General features: G+C 43.6%; 1 protein-coding gene and 1 long non-coding RNA gene across 2 annotated transcripts in view; one reads left to right on the forward strand and one right to left on the reverse strand.

The window, feature by feature from the left end:
* Positions 1-1,719: 1,719 nt before the first annotated feature.
* LOC308594796 lies at positions 1,720-8,152 on the reverse strand. Its single transcript, XR_014011621.1, has 3 exons — positions 8,090-8,152; positions 5,127-5,223; positions 1,720-1,790 (listed from the first exon to the last, which is right to left on the reverse strand). It is a non-coding gene; the product is annotated as an uncharacterized lncRNA (long non-coding RNA).
* The window catches only part of QRFPR (pyroglutamylated RFamide peptide receptor), a 31,985-nt gene continuing 21,154 nt past the window's right edge, over positions 7,531-18,361 (forward strand). The window contains exon 1 of the mRNA XM_081208147.1: positions 7,531-8,277. Coding sequence (XP_081064273.1) covers positions 7,938-8,277 — 340 coding nt within the window. The 5' untranslated portion in view covers positions 7,531-7,937. The remainder of the gene's footprint in view (positions 8,278-18,361) is intronic.

Raw genomic sequence — 18,361 nt, forward strand, 5'->3', positions numbered from 1 at the left:
TACTATAACAGAAAGCTAAATATACCAATTGTTTGCCATAAATATTTGATGCTGAGGATGTTTTCAAAAGGGGAATTCTCCCAACTAAATGGCACTAACAAATCACTTGTTTGGAAATTTTTTCTTTGTTTTTATTGCCCTCGTGCTTTGTGAGTACTATTCTTTCAAAGGCATCCTTCCAATTAAATAGATTAATGGGTTTTTTGTGTGAGCTTGATGATGTTTTCAAAGCATTCTGAGAGGCTGACTATGGAAATCAGCACTCGCATGGTGAATTTTTCAACCACGACAACATTCTGTTCAGTGTTTCTCCAATATGGAATGGGGATTCAAAACTTAATTCACATTTTTCAGCTGCCCCAAACAAGCACCAATTCTTTATAAGGCATGCTGAGATCCTAACATGCAGCTGTGCGCTTATAACTCGCTACTGTGTAAAAAGACCTGTGGGTTGTCATCAGTGTTGGGCTGAAGCCTATTTGTCCAGTTTCTTGGAAGTCTTCTTCCCCACCGTGAAAGAGGCTTTGAATGTGTCATTCAAAGAGCAATTCAGAATCTACTATATGTTTTGGAAATTTGTCTTTCTGTTCTCTGTGCATTTGGGCACCTCTTAATATATCATGACCACAATTTTGCATAACAGTTCCTGAGATCAAGGACATTTTTTTTGCCATATCATTTTTATTAATTTTACAATAATGATTTCTACTACAATCTCTCTTATATTATACAATTTGGCTTTTTAGGGCCACGACTTCCTTCAAACCTTCCTTATGATTTTCTATCTTTCATTTCGAATTTCTGCTTTAACCATTGCTTTCAAATCAAAAACAGCAAAGCATCATATTTTCTTATTCTTCTCTGCAGTGATTTTTATACCTTTCCTTACAAAGCATCCTGCAATCCTACCAACGTATTTGATTGACTACAGTTGCCTTTCAAGTAATTTACAAATTTAGATATCAAGGACGTTTTCATCAATGTTTAGTTTAAACATTCATTCAAATATTCCACATGAATATACAATTTCACCAATGAATATTGAAAATATGCAATCCAATCCAAATGACAAACAAAGCATTCCGTTTACACGAGTCCAATAAAATAAGAGCAGTTCTTGAATTTCGATTGCTACATCTGCCTGGAATTGTTCTAAATATGTTTGGAAAAGATGTTTTTGTTGTTTATCATTTTCGCACACTCAGCTTTATTGTGATCCATAGACACAAAATACACAGTACAACAGTAGCATATATCAGCAGTTATTAAGGTGTTTGCTGTCCTGCACTCCTTTGAGATGAGGAAAATTTCAATAAATTAAATGAAATAAAAACTGCACTGATCAACCAAGTTTTGCATGATGGCAGTGGCAGACCTTGGGGGTCTCAAATTTCAGTGGTGCCCTATGTGATGCTGAAATTTGGCGTCCCTTACCTCTCACCTTCCATTCTACATCATAGATCTACATTTTGTATTCAGTGCCTCCGACGATGGTTTCTGAGATCAAGGAGAAGATTTTCGCCTATGTCTGGACACAGTTGGTTGGCATTTTGACTCAAGATGGTCGATTGTATCTTTAAAAGCTGCATTAATTCTTCTTCTTCTTCAGATCTCCTGAGCAATGCAGCTAAAAGGTTGGTAGATTATCATTTTGACAGTTGCAAAGTTGACCTTACTTTTCCATTGTGAAGTGGCCGTGGGTGGTGTGTATCTGTGCAGGTCTGTCTTGCTTTCCGTTATGTATTTCCTCCAGCACATTGCCACTCCCTTGGGTGCTTGTGCTTCCTGATCTGAAAAATCTCCATGGGAGGAGTTCATAGAATCAGAGTTGGAAGAGACCACAAGGGCCATCGAGTCCAACCCCCTGCCATCAAATCCACTTTAAAAAGAAACAGCAGACTAGTCTCCATATGTCCCTACGCATACACCCAGCAATTTAAAATTTAGTCCAGAAACAAGAGTTGGGTTCAGTGCAGTTGGCGTAGTGGCAATGTCCCGTCTCAGTTTATAATCTAGCAGCTGAATTCTAAACTAATTGCAGTTTCTGAAAAGTCTTCAAAGGCAACTATACATAATAGTAGTCCAACCAGGAAGTTATCAGAAATGGATAACAATTGATGCCTCCATAGATGTTTGATTTTAGTTATGAAAAGTGCATTATTGGCCTGAGGGGAAATAATTGTGGTGTCTTCTGCTTTTATATATTATTGTTTCCATTTTTGGCTTTACTGGTTGCTGTGTTCCTTTCATGCCATTTATTTTTTTTTTCTGTTAAGTTTTAGTGCTAAATTTCATCTTTAAGGCTTTTTTTTAAAAAAAATGTTCTCTTTTGTTAGCTGCCTTGGAAACTGCTGGGTTTTAAAGAAATAGAATTGCTTGCTTCTTATGGAACAGTAGGGTCATTTGTGGAAAGAAATCAATAACTTGCCCTTAAACTTCTTTATTTTTATTCCTAGAAAGGAACAAATATCTGAAAAAGAGTTATTATGGGATGATCAGATTCAAAGGCAGCAACAATTTAACAGTTTCATTGGAACTAAAAACCATTCTGAGTATGAATAGGTTTGGGGGTTTTTTAAGTGCTGAAATTGTAACATCAGGACAAGGACAGCTGCCCTGCAAATCAAGCAACCGTTGAAAAACCTGGGCTGTAAAGATTAAAGCTGTAGGGATGCAGGTAGGGGACAGCTTATGTGCCCAGAAAAGGTTTTTAAAAATGATTACAAAATACTAAAGCAAATTTCTTACATGGCCATGTTTTCTTTGCAAGTTAAGATAAATAGTGCTGCTACCAGGAGCTTGTCAAAAATGGCTTTGCAAGTCATCTGCATCTTTGCAAGCAAGCTAAACATTACATGCAGTCACAATTAACAAACACAGTATAATGAAGACTGGTCAGCACCTTGCCTCCTTTTAAATTTTTTTTATTTATTTGGTTTTTCAGATTGAAATTTTACAGCCACATATCCAACAGAAAAGCTAGCTTCCAAGGAATCTCTTGGACTTCCCTCCTCCCCTTTGTGGGTCCTACTGTTAATCATTTCCTCCTGCATCTTTTATAATAATCCAGATCTTTTATCTCCCCACTGCATCCAAAATTCAGCTCCTTGCCTCCTAATCCAGGCTTCCTCAGCCTTCCAGATGTTTTGAGACTACAACTCCCATCATCCCTGACCACTGGTCCTGCTAGCCAGGGATCATGGGAGTTGTAGGCCAAAAACATCTGGAGGGCCGAGGTTGAGGAAGCCTGTCGTAATCCTAATTGCAAACCACAGAAAATGTTCAGCCTTGAAGCAAAAGTGCCATTTTTGGAAACAAAGGGTGACTATTTTAAAATATGCAGTGAATATGGAAGCGTTGTGCCTGAAGTATCATTTTGGGAACAGTTTCAAATGGATGTTTTGCTGAAGGAATGCTTCAAGCCCCAGCTCTTACACTGGCTCACAAATCCTAATCCTCCTACCCTCCTACCCTCGCAACCAACAGCCCTGTGAGGTAGGCTACTCTGAGAGAGAATGATTGGTTTAAGGTCACCCAGTGAGCTTCAGCGCTAAATGGGCATTTGAACCAAGGTCTCCTTGATCTAGGTCCACAATGTTAACTTCTATTACCTGGGTTATGAAGGCGCCTTAAAGACATTAAAGCAAAGATTATGGGATAATACACACAGTGACTTGCGATCTCGATCACACGCAGTCTGTAGTCCGTTGGCAGTAGGAGTACAATATGGGCATGTTTTTAAGTTAACACGTTACATTAAAAACCTGACAGTACCAAATTATCGAAGGTTATTCACCAAAGCCAGACTAAACGTCTTTCCTTCTGCAGCGTTGGATGGCAGGTTGAGAGGAGTTTTCTACCAGGACATACTTTGCTCGTGTGCTCAAGACATTAATTCTATAAAACATATTTTGCTGCACTGTGCAAAATACAAGCAAGCCACGGCTGAACTGATATTACCCTTGCTGGTACCTTTCCCAGGAAAATCAGAGGCTCACTATATCACGTTTCTATTGGAAGACCAGACAAACACTAGAACATTAGCAGTGGCGAAGTTTTTATCGGTGGTTGCAAGAACCAATGATCCCTATCTTTAAGTCTGAACAAAATGCTTGTTTAACCTGGAGGTAGGCTGTCTGAATTGTGCATTGCTTTGTAATGATTTGTTGGGTCTCTGGACCGTAATAAAGATTGATTGATTGATATTCCTGAACTTCAACCATCTCCAGCAATTCTTGCCTCTCATTTATCCAGCTCACTTGCACTCTGTCTTGGCTCCAGAACTGATCTTCCACTCCAACATTAGTTTCTGCACAACAGGGATGGGGAAATCTTGTTCCTCCTGGAGTCCTCACAGAAGACCTTCCAAGGATCACCTGCTACTGGTGATTGGACCAGGGACAAAAGTGGGGGAGGCAATGGATGTGACTCTTACCTTTGTATAGTAGGCTACATTCCAGTCATGCAAAATACAGGTTTTCACCACAGGCAAGCAAGAGCCATCACCACAGTTCAAGGACACAGGGTGAAGAGATGTTGGTGTTATGGCAAAGGTAGAGATTTCACCCACCAGCTGAATATGTGGACAGCATAGCTGCTCTGTGCATTGGCAGGGGAAGTGAGGGTTATCCTATACCACCCACAACCTCCTCATGCATGGGAGGAGTCCTTCACTGAATCTGGTCATTTGTCCTTCTAGCTCAGTATTGTCTGCACCGACAAGAGCGAGCTTTCCAAGGTTTCAGAAAGGAGTCTTTCTCAGCCCTCCCTGAAGGTGTCAATGATTGTAACAGAGACCTTTTCCATAAAATGCTAAGATGAATAAAACATTAAAGGGAATTAACTTTCGTGCAGTTTGAGCCTAAGGGCAGACTTACACAACTCATTTAGCACAAGGATGCATTGTAATGATTTGATGAGTTCTGGGCTAGTGTTGGTTCACTGCTGCAAAGCTGGAGTCTAGCTTGTGGGTGGAACTGTCATTATATGTGCATTATTTTTTTGCAGCTCAGGGACCACGTCCCCTTCAAAGGGCCACTGGTGGATGGGGCCAAAGGAAAAAGTGGGCAGAGAAACAAATGTAAACTTCTCCTTTGTGGAGGAGGCTCATTTCTACGCACACTCACCCTTGTCGACAATTGTGTTGCAGCATTCTGAACCAATTACAACTTCCAGACGAGAGCAAGGGAGGATTCACACAGATTGCATTGCAGTAATCCAGTCCTGTGTTGGGAGCAGAGATTGAAGGATCTGTCAATTTCAGCTTGCTAATTTCCCCAATCTTAAATTCAGTGCTATTTTTTTTTTTTAGAAAAAGAGGTGTCAGAACTCACCGTGCCCACCTGAGAGGTATCAGAACTAAATTCTGGTGAGTTCCAGCTGAAAAACAACCACTGGTTCTTCACATTTCTGATTTTTTTTCTTTTTTATAATATAATGCTTATAAAAACCCTTCAACACTTTCATGCAAAAAAATCCTCTTTTTTTGACAAGCAATTTCTCCTCATATAATGCCATTTTTGTATGCCATTTCTGCCAGTATATTCATTTTAATACACATCCCCCCACCCCAATATGTACATTTTTGTAAACATTGGTAGATTGGAGAGCACTTAGTTTGGCTAAGTGCATATTTTGAAGAATGGCTGTGTTTCATTTCTCAAATTATTTTGGTAAGTGTGAATTGATAAATTCATATTTAAATGCGAGCTGAACTGAATTTCTCTCCCACCCCTAGTTGGGAGTAAACCTTAATTTTTGTTTTTCTTTCAGCCTACAATCTTTGCAGACTATTGATATATAGGCTCCACTGCAATATACATACTAAACACCAACATACTGAAGTTACTGTGCCTGGACTACTGTGGCAAAACTCTCCTACTCCATCAATATTGTACCAGCAAGAGTTGGTAAAGGGTACTCTTAGCTGAGGGTACCCAGGCTTTCAGTGACAAAGCTGGATTCAAAAGCTGCCCCTAGATTACGTACCTGCTCTTTCACTGGGACAAGACAGTTTGAGCAAATTACGCTAATCCTGGCCTGACAGCACTTGCTGCTAATTAGTTTCTGGGCCCAATTCAAAGTGCTTAAATGTCTCAGGACCGTAATACCTCAAAGTCCATCTTTCCCTTAACCTGGACCTTGCAAGCATCAATTGAGGCCTTTTTTCATGTTCCCCCCTCCATGAGAGTCCACAGGATGGCAACATGAGAATGGGCCTTTTCTGTGGTGGCTCCCTTTGTGTATGCTCTTCTTAGGAATTCTCACCTGGCACTTTCATTACATATCTTTAGGCGCCAGATTAAAATGTTGCTCTACAGCCAGGCCTTTGGCTGACTGAACCATCCATAGCCTTTTAAATGAGTTTGGGGGTATTGTTTATTAATACCATGTTGGTCAATTTGTGTTTTTATGGGCTTGTTGGGTGAAAGGCAGTATATAAATGTAATTTTTAAAATGAAATGGGAGTGCATCTGCATTCAGGACAGTCAACTGTCCAATTCTCAAGCACCAGAACCAGCAACCCCTAGTAGCTCCATCCTGCCAAGAATCAAACTCAGTTTATTTCCCCTCAGCCATCTCACCAGATGGTGAAATAAAGCTGGGTGTCATCAGCCTTCTCATGGCACCTTGTGGCCCCACCACTTTCCTGAGGGCTGCCCCACACCTGGTGTTGGCTCTCTTTAAAGTTGTACACTCACTTTGGGACCAAACCCCACTGAGGACAGGGGGACCTCCCTTCCAAGCTGTCCATCCCTAAGGTCAAGCTGTAACCTAAAGAAGTTTCAGACTGATGTGCAAATATTCCTTAAGCCAGTGGTTCTCAACATGTGGGTCCCCAGATGTTGTTGGACTACAACTCCCACCACCCCTGAGGTCTGGCCTTGCTAGCTAGGGGTGATGGGAGTTGTAGTCTAACAACATATGGGGACCCACAGGTTGAGAAAGGCTGCCTTAAGCTGTTTTAAAACCTAGCAAACTAAACTAAAAATAAAAATTCTAACCCTCCAGCTCCAGATCAATATAATTCATGGGAAGACATAAATTTAGGCAATTGGTTATATTAGTTTCCAGAAGCAATGGTCTCACAGGGACCCATCGTTAATTTATTACAGCTAATCCTTCATTTGCTTCGGCGGGGAGCAAAGCAGAGCACGTCCGCCTGCGCCTGGGGATCCTTCTGCGGCTTATTTGGCAGAGTGGCGTCCTGGACCTCCAAGGCTCCAGAGTCGTGCCCTGTGCCGCTCCCTAGCCTCAATTCTGAGCACGCAGCGCTCCCCTCGCTCTCCGAACCTCCACGAGGTCAGTCCTCCAGCTACTTTGCAGCCTCGCTGCGCCCGCTCGGAGCCGCGTTGCAAGCGCCCCTCTCCGCCCGAGGAAGCGTCAGCTGCGCCCCTCCAGCGACTCCCCAACAAGCGCCAGCCAATCCCCGACGAGCCCCGGCGCTCCGGGAAACTTTGAAGGACGGGAGGCCGAGAAGATGCTCTTTCTGCTCACCGATTGGCTAGAGGCTCGGAGGAAGTCTCCAATAGGAGCCCTTCGCTGCTTTCCCCAAGCTCGACTTTTCGCTCCTTCCTCGCCTTCTTCTAGACTGGAAGGTTGCGGCGCGCGCGGCGGGTGGACGGGCGCGTCTCGCTCTCAAAACTTTCACACCCTCGATTAAGCGCCACCCGTTTGCTCTTCGTTTCGGCTGCCTTTCTCAGACGAAGGACAGATCCTCGTGGAGACGTCTGGACAATGAATAAAAGGCGAGTTGAGGCGCGGATCTTGCTGCAGCCCTTGGCTGTGGGCGCCGTCGAGCAAGACTGAGAAGTGTCCCCTCCACGAATTTTAAATTTTAAAGAAAATTCCCTGGTTTTCTAAGCCTCCCGCCAGGAGCGCCCGCTTGTTTCGGCCATGCTGCAGAAGATCGCCGTCTGACCCGCCCCGTCGCCGCCATGCGCTCTCTGAACATCACGCCGGAGCAATTCGCGCAGCTGCTGCGCGACAACAACGTGACCCGCGAGCAGTTCATCGCGCTCTACGGGCTGCAGCCGCTGGTTTACATCCCGGAGCTGCCGCGGCGCGCCAAGCTGGCCTTCGTGCTCACCTGCGTGCTCATCTTCGCTCTGGCGCTCTTCGGCAACGGCCTGGTGCTCTACGTGGTCAGCCGCCGCAAAGCCATGCGCACCGTCACCAACATCTTCATCTGCTCGCTGGCCCTCAGCGACCTGCTCATCGCTTTCTTCTGCGTCCCCTTCACCATGCTGCAGAACATCTCCAGCAACTGGCTGGGGGGTGAGTGGCCGAGCCAGAGGGAAGGAGGCGGGTCTCCTACTTCCAGGGAGGAGGGAGAGGGGCGCTTGACCTCCACTTCATTCCGACACACCACAACGATTCCCCCCCTCTAAAATTAAGGGAAATGTTGGGGTTCTTTAATTTTAAAAAAACAAGTTTGTAGTCCTCATGGAGATACAGAAGCTTAATACTTTAGAAGTGAGTGCAGAGGAGAATAAAGCGGATACATAGTGGTGCAGCAATAAAACTGCTAACACCTGTGCAAAGCTAAGCTGGGTCAGGTTTGGTTTCAGGGGACCATGTGTTGAGGTTCCTCCATTGCAGAGGGTTGGACTAGATGACCCTTGAAGTCCCTTCCAACTCTACAATTCTATGAGAGATTGCTGTGAAACCAGCCACAACCATACACCTGCGCCTTCCAAGTCAGGTTTGTAAGTGGAGGGGCTATCTAAATGTGGGGAAAAGTTTTGATTACCTTTCCTTCCAGCATCATTTATCCTCAGTCGCTTTAGGGCAGGGTTGCTTAACATGTGGGACTCAAGATAATCCCAACTCCCATCATGCCTGCTCCTTGTCAGCACTGGCTGGAGCTGATGGGAGTTGGAGTCCAACACCACCTGAAGAGCCACAGTTCAGTTTCCTCTGCTTTAGGCCAATGTTTGCAGATCAAGGCAGTGTGGTATAGTGGTTGGGAGTGTTGGACTAGGACCTGGGAGACCAGTTTTCAAAGCCCTGCTCAGCCATGAAACTCACTGGGTGAAATTGGGACAGACAGTCTCTCAAGCCTAACCTCCCTCACAGAGTTGTTGTAAGGATACAATGGGGCAGAAACATAGGAGCCAACTCCTAGGGGCCAAGGTCCCTTTGGGGCCCCCCAATAAAATATTTGAGGGAGGCGCCCCCTCCCAGTGGATGGGCATTGCCATTCAAATAGTGTGTGTGCACAGTCTTGTGACTGATTATGTGGGGCAGGGTGCTTACCTGGGTCCTCCCAATATTTTATTCAAGTTGGCACCCCTGGATGGAAGAGAGCTGTGTGCTCCCCCTTGGGGAAAGGTGGGGTAGAAATTTTATAAATCGATCTTGTAGCAAAGTTGTCTGTTTAAAGATAATCAACAGCTGCTAGCCACAATATATATGTTCCACTGCCATTATCGTAGGCAGCGTGTACCTTGACACCAGTTGCAGGGAATCACAGGTGAGTAGTGTTGTTGTGACCAAGTTCTGCTTTGGGGCTTCCCAACAGGATGCTGGACTCGATGGGCCATTGATCCAGCTGGCTCATCTTATGTTCTTGTGTCAACTTACATCAGCCTCACATGCATTCTGTTGCTGAATTGCTTCCATGGGTGCATCTTATAAACCACCCATAAAGCTCTCTTGACTAGGAATCATAGAGTTGGAAGGGACCCTGATGATCTTCTGGTCTGAGTCCCTGTATTGCAGGAGTATGCAGCTGTCCCTTATGGGAATCAAACCTGCGACCTTGGTGTTATTGGCACCATGCTCCAACCAACTGCACTAGTCCTAAGAGTTAATCATGCTGCATGATTTCCTATAGCAGCATCCATAACTACATTATCTACAGTCCAGCAGTTAATTCTCCTTCACAAGTTCCATTTAGAAGTGTGTGAGAATGCAACTCTTAGCAGAGTGTGGTCATAGTTCAGACCATGGATAGGCAAACTAAGGCCCGGGGGCCGGATCCGGCGCAATTGCCTTCTAAAACTGGACCACGGATGATCCGGGAATCAGCATGTTTTTACATGAGTAGAATGTGTGCTTTTATTTAAAATGCATCTCTGGGTTATTTGTGGGGCATAGGAATTCATTCATTCCCCCCCTCCCAAAAAAATATAGTCCCTATAATTAGGGACGCTGATTAAAGAACAATATATAATGTACACAATATATGTGAATTATAACTGTGGGGAGCTAATGGACTCCTACAATTTGCATTGTGATTGAGCATAGTGACTGAGTGTTCAAAGCACTTCAAATGTTATCTTGTAAAGATAACAATAACCCTGCAGGTATTACTATAGTTCTGCAGATGGGAGACTGAGGAGGAGTTGCTAATGAATTCATGGTGGAGGTAGGATTTAAACCTCCTAATTGTAGCTGTCTTAGCTGCTGTGCCACATCAGTCCTCTCTCCCCAAAAGGCATGTAGCTCCAGTTTTCTAAAATAATAATAATAATTCTAACATGGCATCATCGTTTAGGCCTTTTTCATACTGTGCACTAATAAATACAATAATTATGTCTTTTGCATTTTATTATGAGATTGACAAATAGGAGAATGCACAGAGCCTCAGGTCTATCCCAGATGTTCACAGCTGCAGTCTTCAATGAGATTTAGGAATTTGGCATTATTGTGACAATTGCTTCAAGTACTAAATGTCACCAACAGAGCATGGAACTATTCATAAATGGCATCAGTGTTGCAAAAACATAAGCAAACGCCAACAGTAAAGTTGCAAAGCATTGTGCTTGGCACTCGTATTGTTCATCCATGCTTGTGTAGTCAATATCCATGAATTGGCTTGCACCTTAGACACAGGGTTGTAAGGAGTTACAGAACTATACGGCAACAGTACTCTCCCAGCTTGTGACCCCCTGCAACCAGCATTCAGAGACTGAATGTTTGTGCAATGTAAGTGTTTAGCATGTTTAAGGAGACATAACAGACCAGCTCATAACTGAGGCTGAAAAACTGCATTAATAAGAATAGCGTAATTATTGCTTTTCCAAAAGTGTGACACTCAGTTGGATCCCCATCGCATGTGTATTGTTATGAGTTTGGGGTTCAGTCCGGATGATACCTTGGATCCCTCCCAGTCCTTGGGATCCTGAATCTGTGCAGGTAGAATGTGTAAGGGGAACTTGCCAACCAGTTCCTTTGTCAAGGTAATGGCTTTGGCTGGCTAGTTAAGTACCATGATTTTAACATATCCTAAAAAGTTACTGTGTGCCACAGAAAAAACAAACAGATGGGCCTTTCCCTCACCCATCTGGAGCCAGAATTGTTGTGGGTATGAGCTAGAAGCTGGGAGACACAGAGACATGTCTTGCTTTGTGCTGAATCCAAAGCTGGACTTAGGGTTCCCCTGGAAACTGAGAGGGGAAGCAAGATCTTTTGGAGTGTTAATGCTGTGAGACTCTCCAGCCTCATGCCCAGATTGCATATAAATAAAATTATATTTCCTAAAGACACCACACATTCATAAAGACACACATTCATTTCAAGGAAGCCAAATCCTTGCTAAAGCAAAGACACCCCTAGACTCTCTCACTTCTTGGAGACTGGGGTGGTGTGTAATAGTAGAAAGTCAGCTTTGCCATTTTGATGGTGCCAGCACCTTGCTGTCCTGTCATTATATATTTTGCATAGTTTCACATGCTACTGAGTTTCCATTCTGATACAATGACCAGTTTATCAGAACAATGAGTACAAAGTATCTGAAATCACAGTGAGGGGCAATGTATACAAATTCAGAAATACAGTGGTACCTCGCAAGACGAATGCCTCGCAAGATGAAAAACGCGCAAGACGAAAGAGTTTTCCGTTTTTTGAGTCGTTCCGCAAGACGAATTTCCCTATGGGCTTGCTTCGCAAGACGAAATGTCTTGCGAGTTCTTGCAAGTTTGTTTCCTTTTTCTTAAAGCCGTTAATAGCCGCTAAGCCGCTAATAGCCGGATTAATTTCGTCTTGCGAGGCACCACTGTACAATGTTTTTCAAATTAGGAAAACAGACTTCCATGCTACTAAGAAATGACTAGGGCCTAGGTCAGAAGGTTGGAGGGACATAGCAAGCTGGTGGAGAAGGGAATTAGTCTATTACTGCTGCCGTCACTGCCAATTAGTTGGCAACATTACCCAGCTTGCATAGTGTAGGCAGGCTGCCTTCGCAAGACTGAAGTAGCTTTGATTGACAGCAGTAAACAGCATTAATGTTTCAAGAATTAGGAAATGATGCTTAGAATCAGTGAGAGTCATTGCGACCAGCAGAAAGACTAGCCGAGCTCATCTTGAATTTTTCTCAGTCCTTGAATTCTCAGTCCTTGAATTTTTCATGTGCTTTTAGGAGGAACAAGTGGGGGTGGGGTCAGGGGAGTAGACTAGCAACACAGCAGTGGGGGCTTGGAAGCAAAACCTTTTGCATTCCACTCCCCTTTATTGGCATTCTCTCTATGTTTCCCTCTTTGAATCAGGCGTGGATTTTCTTCTTCTTTCCCCCTAGCAAGGGCTGTTGGCCTATAGAAAAAGTAAGTGGGGACCACAACTGATGGTGGGTAGAGCGGGAAACAAAAGTGGGCAGACTTCACAACAGTGCAGGATTGTATAGCACAATCTTTCTCATTGCCTTCATATTTACAGGCCATATAAAATCAGCCTTATGGCTACAGGTTCCCCACACCAGCTTTACAGCTCCCCCTCCCTGTATAATATATTTTAGTCTTTAAGATAGCAATGGGGAATCTGTGTCCCATGCAACTAAGTAAGCCCATTGGGCCTCCTCATTTGGCCCAGTCCGTTAACCTGTCCCATCACTGGAAGCTGGTGGGGTGCATGGGTGGAGCCTATGAGGTCACATGAGTAGAGCCTAGGAGGTGGTTCCTTGTGAGGTCCCCTTGCAAATTGATAGTGGACACTTAAACCACACAGTTGTGCAAATGCTTAGCACCCAAGTGTCTAACCTTGGTTCAGAAGGTGTCCCTGTTCACACACTTGCTTCTCTGCAATCATATCTGTGGAACACCAGCTGGAAGAAAAGCATTTGAGGAAATCTAAGCATCACTCTCCTCTCACAGTTTCCCCCCTTGAAAATCACCCTCTGCTTTTGCAATTTTGTGACTGTATGTCTGACACCTACGATTCTGCCAAACATATTGTTACCACCTCAAATCTTCAGTCTTACACCACTTTTCAAGCAAAGTCTGCTAGAGTCTGTATATTGTATGAAAAGCAAACAAGGCTCTTTACAGTGACAACTGGTGATCACGGTTCTGCAGAAAACAGCATGCCTAGAAGCAAATTTGGCATCATATGTTTAATGGAAGGCAAATGCTGGAGGTAATGGAATATTAGTACTCCCACTGTTGTTCCAGTTACTAACAAAGACAGTGTGTGTAGAGAAAAACAAAAGCGCACATTATATTTTTGTTGTTGTTTAAAAAATTGTATACCACTTGTTTTCTAGCTGGAATGCACTTTTGCAGTCTAGCTGTTCGTTATGTCAGGTTTAGATTTCCATCCATTCCACAGACTTTTAGTTGCATGTGCCATCATTTTATTCAGCTTTTAACCTAAGAACTCTGCTGGCTCTGAATCTGTGAGAAACCAAGAGATCAGTTCCAGCTCAGTTCCAGCAAAGAATCTGGTAATTTTAAATTAGTGTGTGCGATTGAGGCCCCATGTACATCCTTCCCTGTCACCCAACATGGTTCCAGGTTCTTTTTATGCAAAACAACAGATTTTGCAGAGCAGCTCAAATATGGATTTTTTTGGAAAAGAAAATTAAATACATTACAACATTTGTGGATTCCAGTTAGATAAAAATCAAAGAAAATTGGAACTCACTGTTCCAAAAAGGAGTAGAAAATTGTGTTAAGTTTGGGTTGTTTTTTTTAAAGAATTCATTTACAGTGCATTCCTATACATGCCACATTGAATCCCAGCTTGGGAAAAGGTGGGACAGAAATATATTAAATAATGATAATCATGTTTACTTGGAAGTAAGTGCCATTGAGCTCAATGGAGCTTACTCCCAGATAAGTGGGGCTAGGCTTGAAAGCTTTGTTGCGAAAGTCAGAGACTGCTTTAAAAATAAAAGCCACCTCCTCTAGCCAGCGCTCTCCCCAGATTCCAATATAAGCATATCCAGTCTCCAGAATTAAATATTGTGTTCTGTTGCCCCCACCTCTCACAAGCAATAGAATAAGCAAAGAAAAACACACCTCTCCCCTCTAAGCCAGCTCCCTTCCTTATACAAGCCAGTTCACAATTATCACTCTTTATGTCTCTTCCCCAGTCAAGGACAAAACACCCCCTGATGTAGATGAACAATTTCTTCTCCCCCCTTTACAACAGAAAAGCAAGCTGTTGCACGAGGGACCCCAACCTTTTAAAACAAAAGAAAGACCTTCAGGAACCAATAAAGAAATGATTTTTCTTTTTTTGCCTCTTTGCCTGCACTGAGGAAAGTAACCTGGCTGGGCTAGTACTAATGCCTTGCTTTCTCACAAAATAAATGTATTTAAATAAAGAAAGCTGAAGCAAGAACCTAGCGCACCTTCTCACAAAAAAGGCGCACGCATCCTGCTGTTCGAGGAAAAAATGTGTACCAACAGGGAAGAACAAACAACCACATGGTGGCTTAGGAGGGCAGTCACAAAGCTCTACGCACATCACAGTCCATGTCTGGTGCCTCAGGGCCAGGCTCCTGCAAGAGAAAACATGAGATGGTTGCTTGTGTTTAACTGCTCCCTCTACTTGGGAGGCAGGGGTTGAAGTCTACTGCTAGTTTTTTAAATGGCTGGCTAGGCAGAGAAGATGGACGAAAGCCTCTCAGTAATTGGAACTGTATTGATGTTATTGCGTGTGTCAGAAGAAAGACTGGACCATGGTTTTGGAGATTTGAGGGTGTCCCCACCCCAAAACTACACAGGGTTACATCCCACTTTGCCCATAAGAGGGGCCTCGCCTGCATATGATGTCAGGCACAGGAAAGGCAAAACTGTAGGGCTAAGTTGAAAAGGAAGAATCGAGAACACACTCTAAACATGTTAACCCTTCTTCCTTTCTAGCCACATTCATCTTTTTTATGTCCCATGGAGGACCTTACGGTCTTCAAACAAAAACATATTAGAGGTCCCAGGCCACAGGGAGGTTAGGCTGGCCTCAACCAGAGCCAGGGCTTTTTCGGCTGTGGCCCCGATCTGGTGGAATGCCCTGTCACAAGAGACTAGGGCCCTGAAGGACTTGACATCTTTCCGCAGGGCCTGCAAGACAGAGCTGTTCCACCAGGCCTTTGGCCAAGGCACAGCCTCACCCCCTCCTTTGGTAATCCTCATAGAACTCTAGCCCAATGGTTGCCATTAATTTGATTCTGAACTAATTTTAGAATGAATTGATTTTAGAATGTGTTTTAATTAATTGATTGTGATTTTATGTAAACTGTTACTTTTACTGTTGTTAGCTGCTCTGAGCCTGGCTTTGGCTGCGGAGGGCGGGATATAAATATATTATTATTCTTATTATTATTCAGTTTGGCGCCTTTTCTTGTCACTGGACTGTGACAGAAAAGGTGCCTGATTCAAAAGGTGCTAAATTACAGTTGGAAAAGAAGAGTATATCAAGGTGGGGGGTACGAAGCTTTTTTTCCTGTTTGGATACAAGCAGGTGATGTCCCTCACTTTAAGGGTCCTCTATAGGGGATTTTACTGGGACGTGGGTGGCGCTGTGGTCTAAACCACAGAGCCCAGGGCTTGCTGATCAGAAGGTTGGCGGGTCAAACCCCCACGATGGGGTGAGCTCCTGTTGTTCGATCCCAGCTCCTGCCAACCTAGCAGTTCGAAAGCACGTCAAAGTGCAAGTAGATAAATAGGTACCGCTCCAGCGGGAAGGTAAACGGTGTTTCCGTGCGCTGCTCAGGTTCACCAGAAGCAGTTTAGTCATGCTGGCCACATGACCTGAAAGCTGTACACCGGCTCCCTCGGCCAGTAAAGTGAGATGAGCACCGCAACCCCAGAGTAGTCTGCAACTGGACCTAACGGTCAGGGGTGCCTTTACCTTTACCTATAGGGGATTTTACAGAACTTGCCTTCACAGTGGCTTGGTTAAAGTGTAACACCAAACTATGGTTTGGTGCTTTGTGAAGATGTCCCTCATTACTTCCCTTGCGTTTAATCTGTCACTTTGAACTAGGGGGCAAAGTGTAACTTGCCTAGTTTAGATGTAATGGCAAATGATGGTTTGTGCTAACCATCATTTGCCCCAAACCATGATTGCAAACCCAGTTCAAACTACTAAACTAGAATTGAGAAGAAAAATTGGGGCACACATAAGCTTGTTATGTGCTTGTTAATGTAATACCAAATCATGTTTTGGTGTTGTGTCTGAAAAAAACCCCATGAGAGAGAACAAAGCCTATTTTTTAATCATCATGTATGGAATATAGTACTGTCTCAGTTGCTATGCAGTGAAAAATGTTGGAGAGAAAAAAGCAGCTTTATTCTTAAAAATCAAAACCTGGTATCTTATTAGTCTCTTTGTACTTGAACACATCTTCTTTCAGTGATTCCACAGCTGATGCTTCTCAGAGGAACTAAATATTATTCTCACCAACTGTAGCTGAAAGAGTGCTTGTGCCTTTTACCCCCAAGAGATAATCCTCCAAAGTGCCTTAAATACTGCAGCCATTTATAAAAGCAAATGCCTCTGGTGTGTTTATGCATATCTAAGATGATCTGAAGGCAATTTAGGCATTGAGAGAAGTGAATTGACTGTCAAAATCAAAGTTGTCTTTGAAATAAGCTGCTGCTTATCTCTGTTTATTATATTGGGGGAAAGCTTAAATTGTATTTCTATGGTTGATTTCAAATGCCCGCTACGGTAATTGCTATGAGCAGTGTATATCACAATGTTTAGCTGGTGATCTAGCATGAGGTTGAACACCAGATATCGCCCAGCCCTACATATAAGCCTGATGGCACAGCCTGTCTCTATTTTTGATGCCTTTGTTTGATGCTAGGGACTTTGGGAAACTATTATTGTCTGAAAAGCAGGATAAAGGCATGGTAAATAAATCTGTGAAGAATTCATAGCATTTTCCTGTGAACAACAAGAATAATCGTTGGCATCTGTCTGTTTCTCAGGAAGAGTGCACCTGGTGGTTTGGGTCAAACCGTCAGAGAGTTACAGTGCCTGCTGTGGCTGTATGGGACCAATATGGGAGAGTCATGCTTTATTGCAAGTGGGGTAGATGAAGGTGTCCAGTTTTGCTGCTACAAGCGTACGATGGTCACTGCTGCATATGCATGACCTGACTGTTTGTCTCCAGTCACTGTGATCATCTGCAAGGAGTTCCCATACAGTGGGGTAAATGTTGCCAGCCTTCATGCCGTGTTTGAAGATGTCTTTGCAATGCAGTGTTCGTGTGCCAACAGGCCTAGTGCCTGAAGCCAGTTCCCCACAGAGTATATCCTTGGGGATCCGCTGAGTAGAAGTGTGTACATACTGGGAATATGGGCTTGGGAGAGCACGTCTTTATTTTAGATTCTATCATGCCATTTGATACCCAAAATCTTCCTGATACAATATATATGGAAGGTGTTGAGGTGTTGCTCCTGGCAATTGTAGGTTGCCAACAACTCACTTCCATAAAGCAGCGTGCTCAACACACAAGCCAGGTAGAGCTTCATCTTGGTATTGGATGTTAGAACCACATTCTCCCATACCCTTTTGGAGAGGAGAGCCATTGCCGTTGCTGCCTTGCCAATACATCTGTCCAGTTCAGCATCAGTGGAAAGGTTGGTGGCTATGGTGGAGGCCAGGTAGACAAAAATGTCTTCCACCTCAAGCATGTGGTCACCTGTTCTCATGCATGGAGTGCTGGCAATGTTGTGACTGAGGATAATGGTCTTCATCAGGTTGATGGTGAGGCTGAGCTCCATGCAGGCTTAGGAAAAATGGTTGATAATACTATGCCAGTTCCACAGACTGAAGTAGTTGAGTGGGCATATAAGTGATCTCACAGGTAAACTGGATCCAAGTTGTGTACTTGGCCCGGTAGCAAATTGGCAACTAGTGCTGGTCTTTTGCCGTAAGTGCTATATGCTGATAGGGTCTCCCTCCTGTCAGCAATGGTGCTGACTATGTCATTGTGTTGAAAGGTTTTGCATTAGATAATGTATTTTTAAATGGTTTATACATAATAATAAGTAAAATATAATCAGGTTTTGATCTGTGGGTTCTGTCTTTTCAATGCAATTTTATTTACTTCTGATGGGGACTTGCTATATACCAGTTACCAATCTTGATTGAAATATCTTTGGGTAATTTGTCTGATGTTCTCCCCCTC

Source organism: Podarcis bocagei (genome assembly GCF_964188305.1).
Source record: "Podarcis bocagei genome assembly, chromosome: 9".
NCBI classification, from domain to species: domain Eukaryota; kingdom Metazoa; phylum Chordata; class Lepidosauria; order Squamata; family Lacertidae; genus Podarcis; species Podarcis bocagei.